At 41.6% G+C, this 19550-nt stretch overlaps 1 protein-coding gene across 2 annotated transcripts; it reads left to right on the top strand.

The window, feature by feature from the left end:
- Nucleotides 1–1008: 1008 nt before the first annotated feature.
- On the top strand, nt 1009–14613 carry ECHDC1 (ethylmalonyl-CoA decarboxylase 1). Of its 2 annotated transcripts, none has more exons than XM_053461187.1 (6): nt 1009–1156; nt 2183–2404; nt 5773–5915; nt 7944–7996; nt 8372–8452; nt 14190–14613. In XM_053461187.1, exons 2-6 carry the CDS (start codon nt 2185–2187, stop codon nt 14587–14589), a joined length of 897 nt encoding a protein of 298 aa, XP_053317162.1. In that variant the 5' UTR covers nt 1009–1156; nt 2183–2184; the 3' UTR covers nt 14590–14613. The 2 variants fall into 2 exon arrangements, with proteins under 2 accessions (XP_053317162.1, XP_053317163.1); XM_053461188.1 differs by having other exon boundaries at nt 5773–5919; nt 7948–7996.
- The last annotated feature ends 4937 nt before the right edge of the window (nt 14614–19550 follow it).

Genomic DNA, 19550 nt, shown 5'->3' with positions numbered 1-19550 from the left:
TGCTCTCTCGCTCTCTCTCCATTTCAGTAGAGGGTGATAAGAAAGGAGACATGTGGATGCAATCTGTGCAAGTCCCATGTCTGCATGTAATCTAGGTGCTGCAGCAAGTCCCATGTGTGCAATCTGGGTGCTGTGGCAAGTCTTATTTGTGCATTCTGGGTGCTGGACCAGTCCTATGTGTGCAAAGGTGGTGGAGCCCCTTAGGTTTTGTCTAAGGTGGCAAAAATCCTTCCACCAGCCCTGTTTGGGGCAGTGGGTGTGGTACACATTTGGCTCTTTGGTTGCCTTGTTAGAGGGCTCTGAGAGTTATAAAACCAAAGGTGCCCCTACAGCCATGATCCTTAACTTTTTCCCACCTAAACAGGACCTTCTGTGCTATCTTCACTCATAGAATATTACCATGCAGAACAGGGGGGACCTTTCATTTTGTGATGGTTTTTTTAGGTACAAAAGGCGACATGATTGAATGTATCCAACTATGAAGTCCTCATGAAATTGTACAAGACCATATAGTTTAATTTTTATGTAGGAACCTCAGTTCAAATGTGTTAATATTTTATACCGGGCCCACCCTAGAAAAAAAAGAATACATCCTTTGTGTCGCACAATTTGTAGCTGGCTTCATGTCCACCACCTAGTGGCCATAATATGTAATTGCATATTAGTGCTAAGTTACACCAGTCTTTAAAATCCTGGGTTTATAGATCAAAAGATTCTTTTGTTCTACTGTGACCTCATATTTACAGTTACATACAAACAAGCATGACGTATACAATGTATATGATAGAAGTACAAATAAATGATAAATAAACGATATACGGTAATAGTAATTTAATTACGTGTTTACATCCCATGTTACTGATATATACCCCAGGGAAATTATTAAATAAAATATATTTGATAATGATATTTAACCTAATCCATCCACATTTATCTAATACTAATTTAAATACATTAGATCATTTGATAAACTATTCCTGGTTATTATTTTGATAATACCGTATTTTCTGTGAATTCCTAAACACGATTTGTGTAATGATGCCGTAATAAACCGTTTCGTAAGAACACAGCAGTGAACAGTAACACGTAGTGTGTACCGGGAACTGTATTTCCTGGGTGCGGTTTCTACCCGGAGCGATTTCATTGATGCAGTGAGGTGAGTCGGATTGGGCTGAGCAGCTCAGTGTTAAGGTCACTGTAGTATTAATTGTGCAACTGGTCGCAATTCCCCCATTTGAACTCTTTAATAAAGGCTAATAACAGCATTCTTTATAATATTCGTGTGATTCGTTCTTTTCACTCGACAGGTGGGGGTCTGTGCCCCGAAATAACTCCCATTGATTTCAGTGGGAGTTGTTTCCTGACACTAATTTGCAAGGGGGATGCCGCAAAAAAAAGGGGCCACACGGGTATCATGTAAAGGCTGGAGTGTCCCTTTAACTTCACTTTACATTATGAAAGTCCAAATAGGTAGCTATTGCTGTGGCAAGATTCTGTCTCACTCTGTATAATGGATAGTTAAATCAATGTGATTGATGAATAAACTCCATTGAGTTATGGCATAGACTGCAATGTCACATCACTTAGTGAATTAGCAGGCATACATCGCATGATCAAAATACAGAATTTGATGGAAGATTTGTTATAACCTTATGTTTTTTTATGTTATAAAACCTTAACCCTTATTTAAGGTGGATCCATTATCTACAACTATTATGCATCTATAATATAACATTTGGTTTCATTTTCAGTAGTTACACCAGAAAAAGAATAAGGAAAAAGATGTTGATGGCATTATATAAATCACTAGAAATAATATTAATAAAAATCTTCTGTTAGCAGGCAACAGAAAATGTTGCCTGCTAATCCTTAGTCTTTTGAAAATAGAATTGTACCCACATAACCCTTCCTTTTTCTATAACATTTTTTTAGACCTTACTACGGCTTTAAGGAGTTGAAGGTATAGAGTTGTACCATGTCAGTCTCTCTCTATGGCTATCTACGTCTCTTCTTCAGGCATATTATGATAATATTCCCGACGAAGAGACCTAGATAGTCTTAAATGCTTGTAATTCATTATACACCAATTAGCCAATAAAGGTATAACCTTTAACCAAAATTGCTTTAAAGAGTTAACTCATTCACATTTGTATTTATATTACCTTGTATTCTTGATTTCCAGGTATGGCTGTTTCCTTTTGGAGGGGCTTACTGACTAGAAGAAGGGTAATATGCCTCCATCAAAGGCGGCATTCCCTTTACAGCATCAGCCATGGCTACAATGAGGCGGAAATTAAGGTGAAACTTGCACAGTTCCCAGGAGGATCTATAAATCTCCATAAAGGCGATAATGGTATTGCAGAGCTGTGTATAAATAATCCAAGTCGCATGAATGCGTTCACAGGTACTCTCTCTAGAAAATCTGAATAATATGCATATTGTGTTTGGTATATACAGCGGCAAGAAAAAGTAAGTGAATCCTTATCAGCATTTATGTATACATTTTCTTTAAAATCATATGATCGTCATCGAAGTTATAATAAGGAACAAACTCTTTTAACAAGTAAACTAATTATTGTATTGTTCTTGTCTGTATTTAATACATCTTTCAAACATTCACAGTGTGGGTTGGAAAAAGTATGTGAACTACTAGGCTAATCTCTTTAACAAAAGCTAAATTAAGTCTGTACTGTTACTTACCTGCCCCCGGCTCCCACGTTGCCGCCACGGAGGAGAGGGAGACCCCCCTCCAATACGCGGCCACCGGAGCTGGCACGGAGGAGAGGGAGACCCCCCTCCAATACGCGGCCACCGGAGCCGGCACGGAGGAGAGGGAGACCCCCCTCCAATACACGAGCACCGGAGCCGGCACGGAGGAGAGGGAGACCCCCCCTCCAATACACGAGCACCGGAGCCGGCACGGAGGAGAGGGAGACCCCCCTCCAACGCACGACCTCCGGAGCCGCCACGGAGGAGAGGGAGACCCCCCTCCAACGCACGGGCACCGGATCCTCCACGGAGGAGAGGGAGACCTCCCTCCAACACAGTGCCGCCTCCGCCGTCGTCTACAGGACTGCCGCGCAGGAGAGGCAGACCTCCTGGAACACGGCGTCCGGTTTCGGCACTTCGGCCTCTGGTGGTGAACTCCCGAACTGCAGGCATATATGAAGGGAGATTGCGCCACACTCATCATGGTGGTGATTCCCGGTCATTGGAAGTGACGTCATGAGGTTTGGCGGGAGATTTGAACTTCCTCTGTGGTTTCTATTTAAACCTCTTCAGTTCTATCTGACCTTGCCTTCTGTTGGTTGTCTATGCCTTGTGCTAGTGCCCAGATAGCGTTTCCTGATTCTGTATTCCTGTGTATGATCCTGGCTTGTCTGACTTCGTTGATTTCCTGAATCCTGACCTCGGCTCTGTTATACGACTATCCTGCTCTCCGGAATCCTGACCTCGGCTCTGTTATACGACTATCCTGCTCTCTGGAATCCTGACCTCGGCTTGTTATACCTGTTCTGTCCTGGAGTCCTACCTGACCACGGTGTCTCCTAACTACTTGTACGTGACATGGAGTTAGTAAAACTGGAGTCCAATTAATAAAATGGGATTGGAGGTGTGTTATATAGCTACTTTGACATACAGAAACACTCAAAAAGCATCTGCTGACTTCAACTATGTCTCCCAGAAAAGGAATATCAGAACACCTAAAATCAAGACTTGTTGATTTGCATAAAGCTGGAAAGGGTTCCAAAATAATCTCAAAGTGTTTACATATTCGTCAGTGTCACGGAACCCCCTGGTACCCCGACTAGGTACCTCCGTCAATAGCTGCTTCCTAGCTCTAACAAGAACTGGGCTCACTCCAATGCACTGACTCTCCAGGCAAATATAAGCCCCAAATCAATATCAGCACTCCACAGTCCTCAGAGTCTCTCATATTTAGGAAATATGGTAAAACCTCTACCAGGGGGAAATCAGTAGAAACTAGCCCCCTGTGCCTACACACAGAAGTCTTTACAAGGCCAGGGCCCATAGTCAGAAGGGAGGAGGCTGGCTCTCAGGCCTCTCCAGGGGCCCCAATGATGGAGGGTTCCGTCACAGTCACTACACAGGCAAACTGTTTATAAATGGAGATAATTTAGTACCGTGGCTACTTTGCCTAGAAGTGGGCACCCAGCCAAGATGACTCCAAGGGTACAACACAGAATGCTCAAGGAGGTGAACCTAGAGTAACAGCTAAAGGCTTGAAGGAATCTTTGGAACCGGTTAAAATCTATGTTCATGAATCTACCATATGCCAAACGTGCATTGAGTGCATGGCAGGACACCACAGAGAAAGCCGCTCCTCTCCAAATTAACATCCCTGAAGTTTTGCTGAAGTTTGCAAAAGAGCACATTCACACTCCACAAGACTACTGGGAAAAGTTTCGTGGGCTGATGAAATAAAGGTGCAATTATTTGAGAAGAACATGCAGCACTACGTATGGCATTAAAACGTGTACTGCATACCCACATGAAAACAAAACATCATCCCAATGGTGAAAGGAGCATTGTGATTTGGGGCTGCTTTGCTGCCCATGGCCTAGACACCTTGCCATCATTGAGGGGGACAATATATCCCCATGTTTATGAAGGTATCATAGTGCATAATGTCAAGATGGCTGTCCACCAGCTGAAGATCAGTAGTATTTGTGTAATACAGCAGGACAATGACCCTAAAAATCGAAGTAAATCTGCTTAAAAAAAAAAAAAAAAAAGCTTTCCAGAGTGGCCCAGCTTAAGCAGTTCTGTAAGGACGAATAGTCCAAAATTCCTCCTAAACATTACGCAGATCTGATCTGCAGCTACCAGATGCATTTGGTTGAGGTTATTGCTGCCCAAGGAGGTTCCATCAGTTATTAAATCCAAGGGTTCACTTATTTTCCCATGTTTCAATAAAGACATGTATGAATATCATTGTTTGTGTGTTATTAGCACATTGTGTTTGTCTATACTTGTGATTCAAATGTAGATCAGATCACATTTAATGAACAATTAATACAGAAAACCAGGCAATACCAAGGGGTTCACTTTTTCTTGCCACTGTAGATAGTAAAATGTTTTACGCATGCTCAACTGAGACCATGCAGTTAACAGCTTGTCTTATGGTCCCACTTGACAGTGCCATATTTGTATACCTGGTGTAAATTGGGACACCTGTCTTTGGGTTTGTAGCAACTAGCTTGGAGGGGTAGAGCGAGCCCCAGAAGTAGGCCACCCACTCACCATACCCGATAAGTTTAGCTAGCGTTACAAAGAGGCTATGTATTTTTATCTCTCTGCGATGCTCAGGGCGGATCAGAGGATATTTTCAACCGGCTCATGCCACCTGGAACAGTTCCCAAAAAGGGGACTGTTGGGAGGTATAATAACATGAACTCAAAGCACTCAACTTACAGACATACATTTCACAACAGTCAGGGACAGGCACTCACAGATATGCATCCACACACAAACCTACAGAGCTCATAGACATGCATTCATACAAGAACAACTCACAGTACACGCAGGCAGACGTTTTAAACTCTGCTGCCTTGCTTATAGCCTTACTGTCAACAGTCTTTCATACAAGATTCATTATCTACATTTACAATAAATCTATTGACTTTGCTGACCCATTATTTTTCATATTAATTAGATATATGTATGATTGACTTGCTCTATGGCGCTTCTGTGTCTGTTGCTTGTTTCTGGTTTTGTTGATTTGAGGACAGATGTTTAATTGTATCGCAGGAACAATGATGATACAGTTGGAAGAACGGATAAGTGATCTGGAAAATTGGCAGCTTGGAAAAGGACTCATTGTTTATGGAGCTGAGAACACCTTCTGCTCTGGCTCTGATCTGAATGCTGTTAAAGCTATCTCCAACCCACAGGCAAGTGTGACAAGCCATAATCTTATTCAAATGTTGCACTGGCTTTGTGACTTACTCTATTAAATGTAATGTGATAATCTAGAACACATAAAAAAATATCCATTATGCTGTAAATGTAGTTTTGGCAGTGATTTCCATTTCCAGTCCTTGAGGCCTGTATAACATGTTGCTTGATCCTTGGTAGTGCACAATATTAATAGGTTTGGGGTAGGGATGCACCGTTACCAATACTGGTATCGGTGCCGATACACAGCAGTTGCACGAGTACTTGTACTCGTGCAAACTGCTCCGATACCCTGCCTGAATCACTGAGCGAGCGTATGCTGCCGCAGTCAGTGTCAGTCAAGTGCCGCTCGCTCGCCACCCAGCTCCTATACCAATGCTGATTCACTGACTGATCCCAGAGTGTCAGTGTCGCTCCGTTTTGCCCGCCTCCGTTTTGGTATCGGTAATTGGTATCGGTGAGTACTTTACAAAAAGTATCTGTACTTGTACTCGGTCTCAAAAAATGGTATCGGTGCATCCCTAGTGTATCCCTACATTCCAGTGCATTTGGAGCTAATCGTTCATATGTTCATGCATGCATTTTGTTGCCTTAAAGTATAAGCCTTTTTTTTTTTAAATCATAAATACCATATTTGCTCGACTATAAGATGACCCTGATTATAAGACGACCCCCCAAAATCTGAATATTAATTTAGGGAAAAAAAGACGACCCTATAGAAAAAAGTTTTACTTGTAAACATTAATTCATGTAAACTATTTTTTCATATTTAATAAAAGCTATGATTGAGAGAAATATATTTTTTTGTTTTTATTTCCTTTTATTTGCCAACCTGCCTCCCATATGCACATCTGCCCCAGGCTTTCCACTCTGCCTCCCTGCTATGCCTTATACCGCCTTTATGCCACTCTGCCTCCAGAAATGCTTTTTAACCCCCTATATACCACTCTGCCTCCAGAAATGCCTTATACCGCCTTTATGCCACTCTGCCTCCAGAAATGCTTTTTAACCCCCTATATGCCACTCTGCCTCCAGAAATGCCTTATACCCCTATATGCCACTCTGGTTAAAAGGCATATCATGGGACGGAGTGGAATATAAGGGGTTAAAGGGCATTTCTGGAGGCAGAGTGGCATATAGGGGGTTAAAGACATATCAGGGAAGCAGAGTGGCATCTACGGCAGAAGTACAAGCAGTAGCGGGTTTGTCTGCGTTCATCGAGCGGACGTTCGCCGACTGGCAGAGAAGAGAATTAGGGGAATTCTCCTCTCTGACAGACGGGGAAGTTGTGCGCGTAGACAACCTCCGCTGCTGCCGGCAAATTCGCCGGCGCTCGGTGATAGACGCCCGGTGTAAGTGCCGGCAGCACTTGAGGTCTGATTAGAAGATGACCTCGATTATAAGACGAGGGGTATTTTTCAGAGCATTTGCTCTGAAAAAAACCTTGTCTGATAATTGAGCAAATACGGTACAACATGCCCAATAATTGAAGGTTTCATCAGTCTCGGTTTATAGCTTATAATCAATCTTATTTTAAATCAGACTCTTATTTTCAAATGCACCTAAATGTAATGGCACAGCCTATAATCATGGGCTGAGTATCGTTGGGCCATTGCTGTCTGGTTAGCAGTATCCTTATTATAAGAGTTGGGTTGTATTTGTTGCTGGGTAAAGAGCTGACTACGGTTTACAAGACCACCACCACTTGTGATACTTGGAGAGATGGCGGGTATGTTGTGTAACATTTCCCACAGTGCTCATTGGAAAATACTTTGTGGCAATCTTTCGTGGAGCAGAAGACTTTAGTTAAGTTCACCTTGACTGCTGTTGAAGTGTGGTTCTGCAGACCTATGGTGTTGAAATGTAAAACAAGCTTCAGACTGAGTGTATTCTAGCAGGGAGACGGGTCTTTCTTTCACTGTACATCCCTGGCAAATTAGCCATAATAAGTGTTAATTGTATTACTATAACATTGAGTACACACCAAACATGGAATGATTTTTTATATTTTATTATGTCCTTAGGAAGGTATTATGATGTGCATGCTAATGCAGAACACACTGACAAGACTGCAGAGGTAACATGACTTCTTATTATTTGCTATGTAAAAAGGCATTGCTAACATTTTAAAATTCACAATTGTTTAGCTTTATTATCCAAGCCTACATATCATGCTAATTGCTAAATAACATAGTAATGATGGTCCAACCCCATGAGCTTGTATAATGCATGATTACTTTTTCTTGAAAATCACTTCACCAAATGGAACTATGCAGGGCCAGCAAAGCCCTCCAGTAAACACGCTGGAGACACTTGCTAGCATTGAATAGTAAAGTGAAAGAGTTGAAATATGGTATGTACCGTATTTGCTCGATTATAAGACGACCCCCCCAAAATCTGAATATTAACTTTTTAGGTGAAAATCACAATACACAAGCTTTTTTTCTTCCAGATTACCACTTATTAGTGCAGCATTAATCCAAGGAAAAGCCCTAGGTGGAGGAGCTGAGCTCTGCACTGCTTGCGATTTCAGGTTGGTTACCTTTTTGTTCATGAAAAACTTCATGATAATAAAGCATAAGTAAAGGGCTATCAGGGCCGGCCCTACCATGGAGCAGAGTGGGGCAATTGCCCCAGGCGGCACTTTTGGAGAGGCGGCACTTTGCTCTCGGTCTCGGTGCTGGCTTGTAATGCAGAGCGCCGGAATATGACGTCATTTCCGGCACTCAGCGTTAAAGCAGCGCGCACCGTGGCAGAGCAGGGAGACTCACCGCAGGACTGCTGAAAGGTAAGTGAATTACAAAGGGAGGGGGTAGATAATGAGCAGCGGCATCGGCATGGGGGGGTATCATTTCAAACTTCGCCCCAGGTGGCATTATGTCTTGGGCCGGCCCTGAGGGCTATTTATATGTGGCATGTGTTGATTCTGTAGAACTGTGTAGCAGTGGATCAATGGAGAGACGAGAAATCTATCTTGTAAATGGCCCATCCCAAAACAGCATGGATAACAATGTCTGTGCCGTGGTTTCCAGAGGGCTCTATATCCACAGCTTCTAGGGCACACATTGTTTAGAAAAGTTTGAGATGGAGAAAGCTCATTATAAGACTGTAATAAAGTATCTTAGATCATGTCAAGAAACACCTTTTAAAATAGTTTTACCTTTTCTCTGTTTATGATAACACTTAAAACAGACAACAACAAATATTTGTATTTTGTAATCATAATTACGTGAGATGTTAATTACAAATTATAAATCATTACTACCATGCTCAAACAGCAGTTTAAAAGGCTCTGCTCTTGTCAAGGTCACCATGGTCAACATAAAAATCCATTATTATTTACTGTGCACTGAGCCCACTGCTCCAGTTCAGTATAGTCAGTTGTGTATAAATCAATGCAATCAATATATTAAGTGGACCCTAGGCAAATGAAACAAATGCTATTACTGAAATCAGTCGAGCACAAGAATAAACCAATACGGTATGTACTTTGGATTTTACGCCGTTCAGACCCGAGCGTTTTTTGTCATTTTTACCATTAGTTAAACCTTGGGGACTGAAGGGGACTGAAAGGGTTAAACATTATATCACGGATCAAACCAATTTGTTGTCTGTAATTACTATTTTTGTATACATTGTACAGCCAATACACTGTTTTTGCAGCATGCTTACACCTGTTTGGTAGGCCTCGTATTATACATTTGTATTATTTGAGCCTGTGACTAGCTTAGCGCACCGACATTTTTTCTTTTCCCTGTTTGCACATATTTGAGGTTGTTGGCTCCTCATTAGTCTGGTTGCAGCTTGCTGTCGAGGGGTTAATAGGGAGGAGGTTTAATTGCACCTCCCCCAACACATTAATAAGGTTTTGGTAGCAGTATAAACTGCTTTGTGTGCCCACTATGTAGGAGGTGAGAGTAGGTTCTCACCCTATTGAGAGTGTGCCTTGACGTGGCGGGTGAGCTTAATTATGCTTTGGCCAATTCATATAACCAAAACCTCTCATTTATATTATGTTTATATATTTGTTGCCAACTTTATTAGGGTAAGAAGCGCATACAGTTTTTGTTTTTTGTATACATTGTACAGCCAATACACTGTTTTTGCAGCATGCTTACACCTGTTTGGTAGGCCTCGTATTATACATTTGTATTATTTGAGCCTGTGACTAGCTTAGCGCACCGACATTTTTTCTTTTCCCTGTAATTACTATTTACATATCTGTCTGTATCTATACAGAAGGTTAATAGGTAGTAACTGATAACACTGTGAAACATATGAATGCTATAAAACTAGGGATGCACTGATATATCTGTGGCCGAAATATATCGTCCGAAAAGGGCATTTTCGGCAAAATGCTGAAATAAAAATAGAAATAAATCGCCCTCCGCGTCTCTTGTTTGAATGCACGTCACATGACTATGCTCCGTTCCTTCTTCCCCTGGGTGGGACAAGATAAGTTGTTCGCGCAGAGTGCGAGCAACACAGAGGGAAGCAGCAGGGCGAGGGTTATGAACGAGTATGCGTGATTAAGAGAATTAATGAATATCTGTGAATGATTAGTACCGTATTTGCTCGATTATAAGATGAGGTTTTTTTCAGAGCAAATGCTCTGAAAAATACCCCTCGTCTTATAATCGGGGTCGTCTTCTAATCAGACCTCAAATAGAGGTCTGATTAGGAGACTAAGATCCAGATCCCCCGCACCGCTGCAGGGGACCTGGATCCTCCTATCGTCGCCCCCGCACGCACGCACGCACGCACTTACCGGTGCTTCCGGAGGTGAAGTTGGCAGCGGGGGTTTGTATGCGTCCGTCGCAAATACCTTCCCCGACTGTCAGAGATCAGAGTTCCAGAGTTCCAGACAGCCGGGGAAGGTATTTGCGACGGACGCATACAAACCCCCGCTGCCAACTCCACCTCCTCCCGGCTGCCGCGGAATGAGACGTCAACCCGCTGCCCCGGCAATACAGCAGGAAATTGGAAGCACCGGTAAGTAAGTAAGTAAGTGTGTGTGTGTGTGTGTGTGTGTGTGTGTGTGTGTGTGTGTGTGTGTGTGTGTAGGACATTTCTGGAATGCCTTACACCCCTATATGCCACTCTGGCACTTAGGGGGTTAAAAGGCATATTATGGGGCAGAGTGGCATATAGGGAGGTATAAGGCATTTCAGGAGGCAGAGTGGCGTTAAGGGGGCATTTAATAGAGCACTCTGCCTCCTGAAATGCCTTATACCTCCCTATATGCCACTCTGCCCCATAATATGCCTTTTAACCCCCTAAATGCCAGAGTGGCATATAGGGGTATAAGGCATTTCTGGAGGCAGAGTGCTCTATATAATGCCTTTTAACTCCCTTAATGCCACTCTGCCTCCTGGAATGCCTTATACCTCCCTATATGCCACTCTGCCCCATAATATGCATTTTAACCCCCTAAATGCCAGAATGGGATATAGGGGTATAAGGCATTTCTGGAGGCAGAGTGGCACATAGGGGGTCAAAAGGCATACCATGGGGCACAGTGGCATATAGAGGGTTAAAAGGCATATCATGGGCCACAGTGCCATATTGGTGTGGCAAGCCTGGGGGCAGATGTGCGTAACTGGGGGCAGGTTGGAAAATACAAGGAAATAAAAACAAAAAAAATATTTTTCTCAATCATAGCTTTTATTAAAAAAAATAGTTTACATGAATTAACATTTACTGGTAAAACTTTTTTCCTTTAGGGTCGTCTTATATTCAGGCTTTTTCTTTTTTTCCTAAGTTAATATTCAGATTTTGGGGGGTCGTCTTATAATCAGGGTCGTCTTATAATCGAGCAATATTGTTTTTTTTTGTCCAATTTTGATGTGTTAACCACACTTTTATTAAAAGTAACACACCAAAATTAGACAGAAAAATTCAATAACAATATTACTATATTATTAATACATATATTAATATTGTTATTGAATTTTTGTGTGCTTTTTTATTTATTTTTTTTATTAAAAGGTGGGGGTCATTCTCGCTTTCGGCCAAGTGAATGCTGAATTTTCGGTTTCAGCCCAGAATTTTCATTTCGGTGCATACCTATATAAAATATTTCTTTGAAACAATAAAACATAGGAGTTGACTGTACAAAAACTGTGTAGGGTAGTGTCAGGCCCCATTCAGGCTGTGGAGCTGCTTATCTCTAGTTTCCCCTGTCTTGCTACATTTCCCCCGTTGCTGTTATCCATCCCTGGATTTCCTTGTGCTCTGCCCTTTACTTCTGATACTTTGTTTCAGTCCTGCTCTTAACTTCAGCTAAGGTATGTCCTTCTCGGTTCTGTGTTTAGATGTAATGTTTAGTTTCTGCTTATTAGTAATTCAGTAGGCCGGATTTAGTGCTAGGATCCACCGAATATTGGAGTACTTTGGCATAGTGGTGGGCTAAGCATACTATGGCCATAAGATGTGGCTAAATCTCCAATTGTTATATAGTCCTAGGCTAGTCCTGTATTTAGGTGTGCCAGTCTTTTATGTGTCTTTGCCCTCTTTTCCCTGAATCTTCTGAGGATCTCAGTTCCACTCCCCACTCCCCACGTCCCAGTTAAGATATCCTATCCTTGCTTAAAGGAAGCATCTGAGGATCTTGGCTCCTCACTCCATCCCTTGTGTTCCTTGCCTTATTTCCCTGTCCTCTGTTGTGTCCTGTACCATGTATGTCTTGTCTGGCTGTGTTTCTTGCTCGGTCCCCCTTGCTTGCTATGTTTCTGCTGTTACTCTGCTTATCTTCCCTACTCCCAGGCTGCAGAATCCTGCACATTTCTCTGTTGAGCTCCAGGGTGCCTGCAGGATATCACTTTGTTTTGTTCTGGACAACATCCGCTGCTATGTCAGGGCGCTGGTATGTGGCCACACAACCCTAGGTGCTCATCACCCAGGAGAGTGCAGTCGTCCTGCAACAGGCCCTGTCCAACTCCATTACTGCACAATATCTCCTCAATTCCACTCTGGGTCATTACAGTTGTCTGTATGGACCCAGTCTCTGACAGGTAGATTTTAAAAAAATAGTACTATTTTAATATTTAAGCACAATTCAGTCAGCATTATTTAGAGCTGAATTCATAAAACAAAAAAGGTAGGTTCCTCTTTTGCTGATTGATGTCAAGCCATTTTTACATATTAATCTCTATATGAGTTGTATGGAAAAATGTTGATATACTTCCAATAAAACCTTTGTTGGGCTGTCTATAAAGTAAAACAGTGTTGTACGTGGAAGTAGCCAGAATGTCAGCTTGGAATGACCTTGCTTAAAATGGTGTACTGCTGGCATTTGCCGAACCATTCAACGCTCCAGAGAACACATTCACACTGCTGCAGAGTCTAGTGGCAATGTGCTTTACACCACTCCAGCCGAAACGTATACTCATAATGATCTTCAGCTTGGGTGCAGCTGCTCGGCTATGGAAACCTGTTTCATGACAGTAATGACAAAGTGCTTCTACTTAGCAATAATAGAACATACAGTGGACCGTAAGATCTAGCAGGGCATAATTTTAAAAAAATGTCTTGCAGCAAAGGTGGCGTTCTATAACAATTTCACGTTTAAAGTTACTGAGCTCTTCAGTACAACCCTTTCTACTGCCAGTGTTTGTCTATGGATATGACATGCCTATGGCTTGATTTTTATACACCTGTTAGCAATGAGTGTGGCTGAAACACCTAAACTCAGTAATTGTGAGGTGTGTCCAAATACTTTGTCATATAGTGAATGCAGACACCCTCCTAATTATTGAGATTAGGTGTTTCAACTGTGCCACTGTGCACAAAGCAAGGTGCATGAAGACATGGTTTGACAAGTTTAGTGTGGCCTACACAGTGCTCTGAGATGAGCCTTATCACTTATTTGGGATGAACTGGAACACCAATCGGACCTCACAACTTCTCTTGTGGCTGAATGGTCACAAATTCCCACATACACACAATTTTGTGGAAAGCTGGAGTAGAGGCTGTTATAACTACAAAGCGTGTGGTGCAACTCCATATTAATGCCCAAGCATTTGGAATGGGATATTTTTCAAGATCAAATAGGTGTGGTGGCCAAGTCTTCATAAACCTTGGCCATCGTAATATATAAACACTAATTTTATAGGTTTACTAGGCATACGTAAACTTGTGTATTGTATTGAAATCTAAAACGTAGCACTTGTTCATTTTATGGTATTACAGTGTAACCAGTGTAACATGTTGAGTGACTTTTTAAAATGACACAGTATATAAATATGTTCATGCTCTACTTTTTGTTGCAGACTAATGGCCAAGGGAAGTGAAATAAGATTTGTTCATAAACAGATGGGTCTAGTTCCAGGATGGGGAGGAGCTGCACGATTAGTCCATCTTATTGGAAGCAGACATGCCCTGAAACTACTTAGTGGTGCAGTCAGAGTTGACCCTGAAAAAGCATTGGACATTGGGCTGGCTGATGACATTCTACCTAGCGACAACATATTATTGGAAGAAGCACTGAATTGGATAACAACATATACCAAAGGTGCCCCTGATGTAAACAGAGCTCTAAAGAAAGTTATACTTTCAGGAAGAGAGTTACACCTTGAAGAAGCTTTAAGAACGGAGAAGGATATATTTGGAACAGTATGGGGTGGGCCTGCCAACCTCCAAGCCTTGTCAAAAGGGACCAAACATAAATAAATTAATTAATTTATAATTCAACAACATCCAACATATTTTATGAGATCATTTGTATATCTAAACCCCTTAACGACCTTTGCCGGTTCAGGACCGTCATGGAAAAACGGTCACTTAACGACCTTTGACAGTCCTGAACCGTCAAAAAATTAAATAAGCTTAGAAAGTGATCAACGATCACTTTCTTCGCTTAAACGGCGTTGCTGTAATGCCTCGACATCTAGGCATTCAGTAACGCCGAGATCGGCATCAGGGGCCATGCCTGGCCCCTCCCCGGGGCGTCAACATCCGCCATACATTGTATGGCGGCAGACGCCCGTTTTAAAAGAGTTTAGGAGGCGATCAACGATCACCTCCTAAACTTCAATGGTGTCGCTGGAATGCCTCGATCAGGAGGCAGTCAGCGACACCAAACACTTACCCCAGGACGCCACTGCCGGTGATCTTCACTGTCCGCAAGATGGCGGCCGCCCTGTAAAAAAAATAATAAAGTTGAAAAAGTTCGCTAGATGGTCTCCAGACCCTCTAGAGAACTCTGGCTCCACTTGCAGGTTGAATACAGGTACTGCATTCAACCATACAAGTCAATGGAGCCCAGCTTTCTAATCACAATGTGATTAGTAAAATATATATATATAAAAAAAAAGTGCTAACATTTAAAAATAATTATGCAGTGATGTCACCAGAGGAACCATCCAGTACCAGCAAAATGTGTAAAAAATAAATAAATAAAAATTTAAAAAATAAATAAAATAAAGTTTATTATTTTGAGCAAGTGCTAAAATTTCTAAAAAAAATCTCAACATACAAAGAGTTAAAATAAAATCACTTCAAAGGGGTGTCTAATTTAATAAAAATGGCTTGATGGGGTAAATTGGAGTGGCCGGGCTCAAAGATAGGGCATAGGTACAGACTGACCAAATAGAGAAAAAAACGCATTTCCCAAATCTGGGATTTTAAATCTCAAACAACCCGACAAACACATGCATGTGGGGTATCACTGCACTTGGGAGATGTTGCTGAACACACATTGGGGGGTTGTTTGATAGTGACGCATACCAGGAGCTATGAATTCATTCCTGAAGTACAATTTGTGTGGAAAAAAATACAAAATTAAATTTTGGGAAAGGCAGGTGGTAGAATCTCATGCATAAAAGGGTTAAAATACCAGCATTGGAAATACTTTGTGGTGTCTAGTTTTCAAAAATATATGGTTTTATGGGGTAAATTGAAGTAGTCGGCTTCAAAGATGTTCCAAAGAGGATAAAGAGGCAGAATGACCAAATGACCACCTGAATTACGCATGTCCCAAAAGTAGCCTTTTACCAGCCAAACAATCTGACACACCTATGCATGTGGGGTATCACCATACTCATGAGATGTTGCTGAACACATATTGGAGTGTTGTTTGACAGTAACATGTACCAAGACCTTTATATTTATAACTAAATTACAATTCGTGTGGAAAAAAAATAAAAATAATTACTATTACAAAGTTTGACAAAATGTGGTTGTATAATTAGTGCATGGAAAGGGTTAAAATACCAGCATTTGAAATACCCTGGGGTGTCTAGTTTTCAAAAATATATGGTTTGAATGGGTTAAATTGAGTTAACCGGCTTCAAAGATGTTCCAAAGAGGAGATGGAGGCAGACTGACCAGATTTGTTAAAAAAGGTTTGGAAATCATAAAACGCTGCTTGTACTTATTGCCCTATAACTTACAAAAAACAGCAAAAAAACATAAAAACATTGGGTGTTTCTAAACTCAGGACAAGTAGTAGAATCTATTTAGCTAGTTTTTTTACTTGCTTTTTTAGGTGAGTAAAATATTTTTCAAATAAAAGTCATAAAATGTGTTTTTTTTTCAATTTTTCACCATGTTTTTTTTTATTTTTTTTATAGTAAATAAGATGATACGATCAAAATAGTGGTATCTGAAGAAAGCCCATCTTGTCCTGAAAAAAACAATATATAACTTATGTGGGTACACTAAATGGGTGAGGAGAAAATTACAGCTGATCACAAGCACCACAAAAGTGTCAAAACAGCCTCGGTCCCACAGGGTACAAAAAGAAAAAACGAGCCCGGTCCTTAAGGGGTTAAGGTAGAGCAAAATTCATAAAGGTGAAGGGGTGAAAGCAGAGACAGGGAACCGATAAAACAAACGCCTTACACGTTTCGAGTTATACAAAGCTCTTAATCATGGCTATATCAGAGCTTTGTATTTTGCTCAACAAGCAATTAACTTTTCCATTTATTGTGTAATCTTTATGATACATGGATTTACGCACCCCTTATACGCTGGAGCTGTTTTCATCCGATTTTATTTTTTGTTTTGATGTATGGATTTACGTACTATTCCTGGCACCCTAGGGACCCAGTGCAAAAAATTGTTTAGCCTTGATCCTGCCTGATGCCTACAATTTCTTCCAATTGAGCAAAAGCCCTGCCCTAGCTATCCCAACATTTTCAGCAGGGGTGAGTTTTATAACAGCGACAGGTTACACCTTCTACTTTAAAATTTACGAGGGGAAATAATGCAGACTGCTCTGACTTATCTAAGCCCTTCTTAATAGCAGCTGTTATGTGTACATGGACAGCTATTTGAGTAACAATTTTTCAAATGCTTTTCACAAGGTAAGGACAGGCTCTCATCATGGCATTGCACCACAAGAATGTGTCAAATGTTGTCCACTACACACTGATGGAAAACTTTCTGCAAACCATAAGTGCATCCTTAATCGTAAAACTAAGTGTGGTATAAGAAAGATGCCATTCATTTGATCCAAAAGGCAAAATTTAATTTGGTCCGCTGGCAAAAAAAAAAGGCATTAGGAAGGATAGTGGTTTTCGCTGTCCTGTTTGCCCTTGTTTGCTTGCTTTTGTGCACTGGTAGTTGTTTCAAGGACTACTACAAACAAGAAACTGTTTGCAGTTTAAGAAAGAAAATTGGATGTGGATGGCAGAAAGATGAGAAAGATTGATATCAGCCCCAGACCTCAGCCCCAGACCTTCTAGACCTGGAGTTGTGCCTCAGTTTAGATGGTGCTGGTAGCAGGCAATCACCCAGAATTAGCTGTGAAAAAGCCACAAACACCGTGAAAGTACTGGGTTACTGGGCAAAGAACATGGTGTCCTCAGGCAACTGGCTTCTGTACAATTACAATGTGGTGCGGACTGGGACCACTTGAGGGATACACTATTTTTTTGGTCTGGAGCAGGAAGCACATGTAAAACCTGCCTAAGACGAGGTTTTTTCCAGAGTAAATCGGGGTCGTCTTATAATCAGACCCCAACTAGGTCTGACTATGAGACTAAGATCCAGATCCCCTGCAGCGATGCAGGGGACCTGGATCCTCCTGTCTCCCCCCCCCCCAACTTACCGGTACTTCGGAGTCCCTGGTGCTTAGTCTGGGCAGCGTGTAGAGCTCTACGCGATTCCCTGTGATCTCTGACAGCCGGGGAAGGTCTGCGCGATGGACGCAGACAACCCCCGCCGCTAACCTTACCTTCTCCCGGCTGCAGCGGAAGTTGTCTACGCGAATCGCGTAGAGCTCTACACACTCCCCGGACTACTCACCGGGGACTCAGAAGCTCCGGTAAGTTTGAAGGAGGGAGGGAGTGTTAAATGGGGGGCATAAGGCATTTCTGAAGGCAGAGTGCTCTGTGAAATGCCTTTTAACCCTCTATACGCCACTCAAACCCTGTACTACCCGTGAAAAAGTAATTGCCCCATAAACCTAATAACTGGTTGTGCCACCCTTGGCAGCAACAGAGGTTTGCGAAAACTGGCAGTCTTTTACATCTCCACCAGTTAATTTTGTTCCACTCTTTGAATTGTTTTAATTCAGTCACATTGGAGGGTTTGAGAGAACGAACTGCTTTTGTAAGGTCATGCCACAGCATCTCAATCAGATTCTAGTACGAACTTTGACTAGGCCACTCCAAAACAAATCATTGTCCTGCTGCATAACCCAAACCATTTAGGTTACAAACTCATGGCTGGACAAACAACAACAAAAAATAAAAAAGTAATTCAGTCATCAGTTAACAGAATATTACCCTAAAAAAGTATTGGGGTCCTCAAGGTGGTTTTAGGCAAATGTGAGATGAACCTTTTGTTATTTTGGTCAGCAATCGTTTTTGTCTTGCAACTCTCTCATAGATGCCATCTTACTTTCTCATTGTGGAATTATGAATACTGACCTTAACTGAAGCAAAACATACAACAAACAGAAAAACCACTGTGCTCATGCATTGTATGCAAAAGTGAAAATCCACACCTTTAATACATTACACGGCAGACAAGTGTATTTAGTGTATTAAATGTGTTGATTTTCACTTTTGCCGTTTGTTATGGTAAACAGCACTTAGAGCAGGGGTGTTTGGACCTATAGCTGCACGGTACTACACACTTTGTTAATATAGGTAAATTTTGTACTTACCCTACAATTACAATTTTGGGTAAGCTGACGCCTGCAAATATATACACATTAGTGACCTCCTTTGTGACCTCCTGGATGAGCCGTCAATTGGGGGAATTTCGGTAGGCAAGACGCTCCCAGGAAGGTTCATCACGGTTTCAGGCTTTCTTCATTTGTCGATGGTTCACTGAAGCCCCAGAGCATTAGAAAGGACTTTGTAACCCTTTTCAGACTGATAGGTGTCAATGACCATTTCTCATCTGTTCTTTGAGACCTTTAGCCTACTTCACTTTGCAAGACAGGTTCTATTTAATTGATGTGGGTGTGCGTAGTGAAATTGAATATAAATACTTAAATTTTGTTAATTTAGTAACTAAAAGGAGGGTTACTTTTTCACATAGGGTCAGGAGTGATGGATAGCTTTTTTCCTTCTATGCAGGATTTCATATAAAAATTGCATTTTGTGTATATTTGGGTCATATTAAAATTGGTTTGATGATCTGAAACATTTAAGAGTGACAATGTGCAAAACAGAAGA

Source organism: Spea bombifrons, chromosome 3 (assembly GCF_027358695.1).
Source record: "Spea bombifrons isolate aSpeBom1 chromosome 3, aSpeBom1.2.pri, whole genome shotgun sequence".
NCBI classification, from domain to species: Eukaryota; Metazoa; Chordata; class Amphibia; order Anura; family Pelobatidae; genus Spea; species Spea bombifrons.
The sequence above is the reverse complement of the archived record's forward strand: the minus strand, read 5'-3'. Positions and strand labels throughout refer to the sequence as shown.

What these genes read in the sequence shown, in the direction of transcription:
- ECHDC1 (XM_053461187.1), top strand. Translation starts at nt 2,185, where the DNA reads ATGGCTGTTTCCTTTTGGAGGGGCTTACTGACTAGAAGAAGGGTAATA. An exon ending in TCGCATGAATGCGTTCACAG is followed by an intron (nt 2,405 to 5,772) that starts GTACTCTCTCTA and finishes ATTGTATCGCAG; the next exon opens with GAACAATGATGATACAGTTG. An exon ending in TGCACTGCTTGCGATTTCAG is followed by an intron (nt 8,453 to 14,189) that starts GTTGGTTACCTT and finishes TTTTTGTTGCAG; the next exon opens with ACTAATGGCCAAGGGAAGTG.